Source organism: Motacilla alba, chromosome 8 (assembly GCF_015832195.1).
Source record: "Motacilla alba alba isolate MOTALB_02 chromosome 8, Motacilla_alba_V1.0_pri, whole genome shotgun sequence".
NCBI lineage: Eukaryota > Metazoa > Chordata > Aves > Passeriformes > Motacillidae > Motacilla > Motacilla alba.
The window spans coordinates 1,052,164-1,057,868 of NC_052023.1; the positions used below are offsets into that span (position 1 = coordinate 1,052,164).

Below are 5,705 nucleotides of genomic sequence, written 5' to 3' on the forward strand. Positions count from 1 at the left end.
TTTGTCGTTGGAATTTCTCCTCATCTCCAATCTCCTCTGGCAGTGGGAAGCCATTCCCCCTTGTCCTGTCCTTCCAGACCCTCATCCATAATCCCTCTCCAGCTCTCCTGGAGCCCCTTTAATTACAGAAAGGGGGCTCTTAAGGTCTCCCCGGAGCCTTCTCTTCTCCAGGCTGAACAACCCTGCAGGGTTTTCCTTCCCATCCCTGCTTGCCAGCCCTGGAGTTGTCACAGCTGTGCTGTGACCTTTGTGTGCTGGCCATCACCCCACTGCAGTGTTGATTTGGGCATCACCCTCCATCTGCTGCCGTATTTCAAGGTGCTGCTGCCCGCTGCTTGGAGCCTGCTCTCCCCATGTTGTCTTGCTGTCTATAATCCAGGGAAAATACATTTTTAAAAAGTGTCGGTGTCTTCTCCCAGGGAACAAGTGACAGGACTACAGGAAACAGCCTCAGGTCGTGCCAGGGGAGGTTTAGACTGGGTATTTGGGAAAATTTTTTCATGGAAAGGGTTCCTCAGCCCTGGCACAGCTGCCCAGGGCAGGGGTGGAGTCCCCATCCCTGGAGAGATTTGAAAGGCGTGTGGATGTGGCACTTGGGGACACGGGGCAGTAGTGGCCTTGGCAGTGCTGGGGGAATGACTGGATCAGTGGTCTGAGAGGGCTTTTCCAACCTCAATAATGCCATAATTCTTGGACTTGCACTCAGGGAGCAGTGGGAAATTTGATGAAAACAGATGAAGTTCAGTATCAAAAGCCTTGCAGGAGGGGCTGCCCTGATAAATCAGCACCTGAGCTGGGGCCCGGGTGTGAGCTTTAGGCAGAGCCCGTGGCTCCGTTCCCCAGCAGCCTGCGCTGGCTCCAGCCGGGCCACAGGCAGGGCGGCTCTTTGGGACCTACGGAGTATCAAAAGAGCGAATAAATGAGATTTCAGAGCCTGTAGCACCGCCAGCCCCTCGCACACGCTCCTTTCCCGGGCGCATCCTGCCCTGGCAGGGCTCTGCTGCCACCTGCTGCCACCAGAACCCGGCTCCGGGCTGGACTGAGCACACACAGCGATCCCTCGGCAATGAAATATGGGAATTCGGTGATGTCAGGGAGCCACAACTGCCTGCACGGTGCTGCTCGGGGTCCGGGCTGTCCCGGGAGCTTGCTGTGTCCGGTGGCTGCACAGGGGCACAACGAGAACAGGCGGGGATGGGAAAAGCCACCTGAGACTGTCAGCACTGGCTGGGCAGAGGCAGCTGCCGGGGTTTAAACCCGCTTCCAGCAGCCCCCAAACAATTCATGTGTTGCGGGACACTGAAAGGCATCCCCTCTCCCACCCCAAACCCTGCAGCCCAAAGGCGTTTTCTGGGATTTTGTTAGGATGGCAGTGAAGGACGGGGCGCACTGCTGGGGACAGAATGGCAGGAGAGGGAGCCGCACAAGAGGAGCTCCAGTTCTGGTTCTAATGACAGTCACCTGCTCTCGACAACAGGACAGCGTCAGAGCCCTTTTTGGGGTAAAATAAGCAACGAGCAGCAACAGATTTATTTTTGGAAGGTTTTGATCTGTGGTGGGCACATGGACGTGTCACGGGTCTGCTTCCCACTTAGCACCTGACACCACACTGTGCAAGAGCTCTTAGAGTTCTTCCCTTGTCAGAGCCTATTATAGGAAATCAATCCCTGCTTCAGGCTTTAGATCTGGAGGTTTAAATAAAACACCTCTTAGAAAGAGCCATTGGAAAGCTTGGAAAATATCTGCAAATGTGATAACTGATCAAAAGTGGCTAGCACAGAGAGCGAATTAGCTACTCATTCCTAGCCAGCATTTCATTGTGGCTAATAAATACCTCATAAACACCAGACAGGAAGGTTTAGAAATACCCCATAAACACCAGAAATGATGGTTTGTAAATCTGTTCTGAAAATCCCCAGTAATGATGGGATTCAGGCAAAGTGAATGGCTTGCAGGTCATGAGGCTCGCCACAGGCAAGTCATCCTGCCTGGAGAGACTGGAACTATAAAAGCAGATGTAAGATGAACAGGAATTTTCTACAGCAAAAGAAAGGTGACCACCATGTTAACCACACTAATGTTGATTTTCACAGTTCTGCTTTACTCCCCTATTTTCATTATTATCATTATTAATTCAGACAGGAACTTTCAAAGCATCTCAGTACAAATGGGCACCTGGTTTTAGAGAGGCCATTTCTTTTTTAAGGTCTCAGGTTTAGTTCCCCTTGTGTGGGGATGGATTTGGTCCAAGTTCTATCCCAGGTATTTCAGTCTCATGTCGAGATTGAAACTCCTCTGGGGTTTTTTTGTTTGTTTGTTTGTTTTGGGGGTTTTTTGTGTTAGACGAAAAATCTCTACGGCAGTATGAAATAGATCTAAAGAGATACTTTTTGGTGGTCTGGGATAGAAGCATTACAAGGCTGATAGAAGTGGATTTATAATAGGAGAATACCACAGCGTTAGAAACGCAACAAGGATCAGAGAAATAAGAAATGATAACCCGGAAAACCACAAATGGTTTGGGAAGAATGAGCTTGGGGAAGGAGCGGGAAGTGTTCCTCCGCAAGTGCTGATTTCAGCACAGTTACTGAGTTGTTTTTATGAATTTCTCCCTCATCTTGGGAGTTCTGCCAGATGTCCTTGTGGTCCATAAATCCTGCATTCCCTGTGCCCACTATCAATGGTTCATCCTTCTTCCCAAGCTTTGTTCAACTCCCCCAGGTCTGAGAGCAGAGAAACGTGTCCAGCCCTAACCTTACCAATTCTACCAACAATCCATTTGTTTTCTTAATACACGGGCATCACTTAGAGCTTGTTGGCTGCTGTTTCACAGATTCAGTCTCACTTTTTGTTGATTAGGCTTGAAAGTATACGAAGACCAAACATCAAAAAACCATCCTTTCTTTAGGAAATTTTACACATCCCACATTTTGCAACGTAGATGACCCACAAACAGAAACACTTCGTAAAATGCATTGATTTCGCACCGATCCCCTCAGAGGCCGACGGCCATTTTGGGGCGTGAGGGCGGGCGGTGCCTGGGCGGGAACGCGCGGGCGGGAAGGGGCGGGAAGGGGCCGTGAGGGCAGAGCCGGGCCCGGGGAACCCATGGGCGGGAAGGGGCCGTGAGGGCAGAGCCGGGCCCGGGGAACCCATGGGCGGGAAGGGGCCGTGAGGGCAGAGCCGGGCCCGGGGAACCCATGGGCGGGAAGGGGCCGTGAGGGCAGAGCCGGGCCCGGGGCGGGAAGGGGCTGTGAGGGGAGAGCCGAGCTCGGAGTGGAAGGGACCGTGAGGGCAGAGCCGAGCCCAGGGCGGGAACGGACCGTGAGGGGAGAGCCCAGCCCGGGGCGGGAACGAGCTATGAGGGGAGAGCCGAGCCCAGCCCGGGGCGGGAAGGGGCCGTGAGGGCAGAGCCGACCCGGGGCGGGAAGGGGCCATGAGGGGAGAACCCAGCCCGGGGCGGGAAGGGGCCGTGAGGGCAGAGCCGAGCCCGGGGCGGGATCGGACCGTGAGGGCAGAGCCCAGCCCGGGGCGGGAAGGGGCCGTGAGGGCAGAGCCGGGCCCGGGGCGGCGGCCGAGAAGAGTCGGGGGTAGCTCTGCTCCCCGGCCATGCCGGAGGTGGAACAGCGGGGACACACGGCCGCCTGCCCCTGTCAGGCTCCTGGTGGTGCGAGCACCGGTGTCCCCGCATGAGGGCGTTTCGAGAGACTGCGTTGGGGGAAATTCCTAATAAACGAGGAAAAAGAAAGACGGCTTGTGATTGTGACACACAACTACTCTTATTTCATCCGGCGGTGTGAGGGAGGCAAGCCAAACAATGGAATCACAGAATATCCCGAGTTGGAAGGGATTACACGGATAAAGTCCTGAGTGGACCTTGCTGGCCGTGGCCCCAGGGCTCGGTGGCTCACCCGGGGAAGGGCTGAGAAGCTGCTCAGGGCATCCCTGCCCCGCTCAATGCCAGTGGGGGCGAAAATCTGACCCAGATTTGAAGTTTTTAAATTAAATCAGCCCTAAAGTTAAGCTGGGAGATGCGCAGGGTGGATGAAAGACGGCAGAGCCCGGCAGTTCCTGGGGGGCTGCGGAGCGGGGGCTGAGGGCGGGCGAGACTCGCCTTTGTGCGCGGAGCGAGGGACGGAGCAGCAGAGCTCGGCCGCAGCGGCTTTAATCCAGGCGGTCGGGTGATTATTTATTTATTTCCACGGGGCGGTTGAGTGGAAGGCTGGATTTACCAAGGCACGGAGCCTCCCCGCCCCTGCCGCGGCGGCGGCGGCGCTCCGAGCGAGGGTGGTGCCGCTTCCCGGGGCTGGAACACGCCTTCCCGGGGGCTGAGCGCGGCTTTCCCGGGGCTGGAGCACGGCTTCCCTGGAGCCGGAATACCTCTTCCCCGCGGCTGCCAGGCGGTTTCAGCCCCGTTTCGCTGCTCGGTGGAGCTGATGGCTGCAGGTGAATTCTTATTCTCGTCTCGTTGCGTTGAACGTGCATGGGCTGCGTGGCTGGGGTAGGGAGGAACAGTGGTTTATTCCACGGCACAAGGCTGGGAGTGATTTATTAATTGCTGATTTCAATAACGCACCCTTTCCCCACTCCCTCTCCACAGCCCACCGCTGCACAGGGGTGTGTAAACTTGGTGGAACTCGGGCTTTTTGTGTGAAAACCTCCCCTCCCGTCTCGGCGCAGCGAACATGCCTGAGCAGAGCAATGATTACAGGGTGGTGGTGTTCGGAGCAGCGGGGGTCGGCAAAAGCTCCCTGGTCCTGCGCTTTGTGAGGGGCACTTTCAGGGAAACCTACATCCCCACCATCGAGGATACGTACCGGCAGGTGATCAGCTGCGACAAGAGCATCTGCACCCTGCAGATCACGGACACCACGGGCAGCCATCAGTTCCCTGCCATGCAGCGGCTCTCCATATCCAAAGGGCATGCCTTCATCTTGGTGTACTCCGTCACCAGCAGGCAGTCCATGGAAGATCTTCACCCCATCTTCGAAGAGATTTGTCAGATCAAAGGCGACATCCAGAAAATCCCGATAATGTTGGTGGGGAACAAAAGTGACGACACGCAGAGGGAGCTGGATGCCAGCGAGGGGCAGGCGCTGGCCAGCAAGTGGAAGTGTGCCTTCATGGAGACGTCAGCCAAAATGAACTACAACGTGCAGGAGCTCTTCCAGGAGCTCTTGAATCTGGAGCAGAGGAGAACTATCAGTCTCCAGGTGGATGGAAAGAAATCCAAACAGCAGAAAAAGAAAGATAAACTGCAAGGCAAATGCTCTGTAATGTGATTGCCTTTGGCTGGACTTGCTGCACGGCACAGCTGGAGCGTGGACTCCCACAGAAAACACATTTCTGCTGGAGATTTTGGAGGAATCCACGCCTTGCGGGGTTGTTGCTTTCCTCTAAAATCCCTGCTGGGTAATTGTATGTGTTGTTTTTAAGGAGGATGGCTTCTGCATGTTTATTTTTTTAAACCAATAAATGTTCCATGTTAGCAATTACCTATGACTAGAAGTTTTTAATGTAAGAAGTTTTCCAGAGGGGAAAAAATGTCTCTCAGAACAAACCTCTCTATTCATGCCAGTTTTTAAACATCTCCAGCCTGTTAACTCAGAGGAAATAATCTATAATGTGTAGAGTCAAATTGTTTTCAGGAATCTATTGACCAGAGCAAATCTGTAACAAAGTGAGGCATTTGCTCTAAAAATGAA

General features: G+C 54.2%; 1 protein-coding gene across 1 annotated transcript; it reads left to right on the top strand.

Moving 5' to 3' along the window:
* Nucleotides 1-3,550: 3,550 nt before the first annotated feature.
* On the top strand, nt 3,551-5,705 carry DIRAS3 (DIRAS family GTPase 3). The gene is made up of 2 exons (XM_038145077.1): nt 3,551-4,446; nt 4,601-5,705. Exon 2 carries the CDS (start codon nt 4,686-4,688, stop codon nt 5,280-5,282), a length of 597 nt encoding a protein of 198 aa, XP_038001005.1. The 5' UTR covers nt 3,551-4,446; nt 4,601-4,685; the 3' UTR covers nt 5,283-5,705.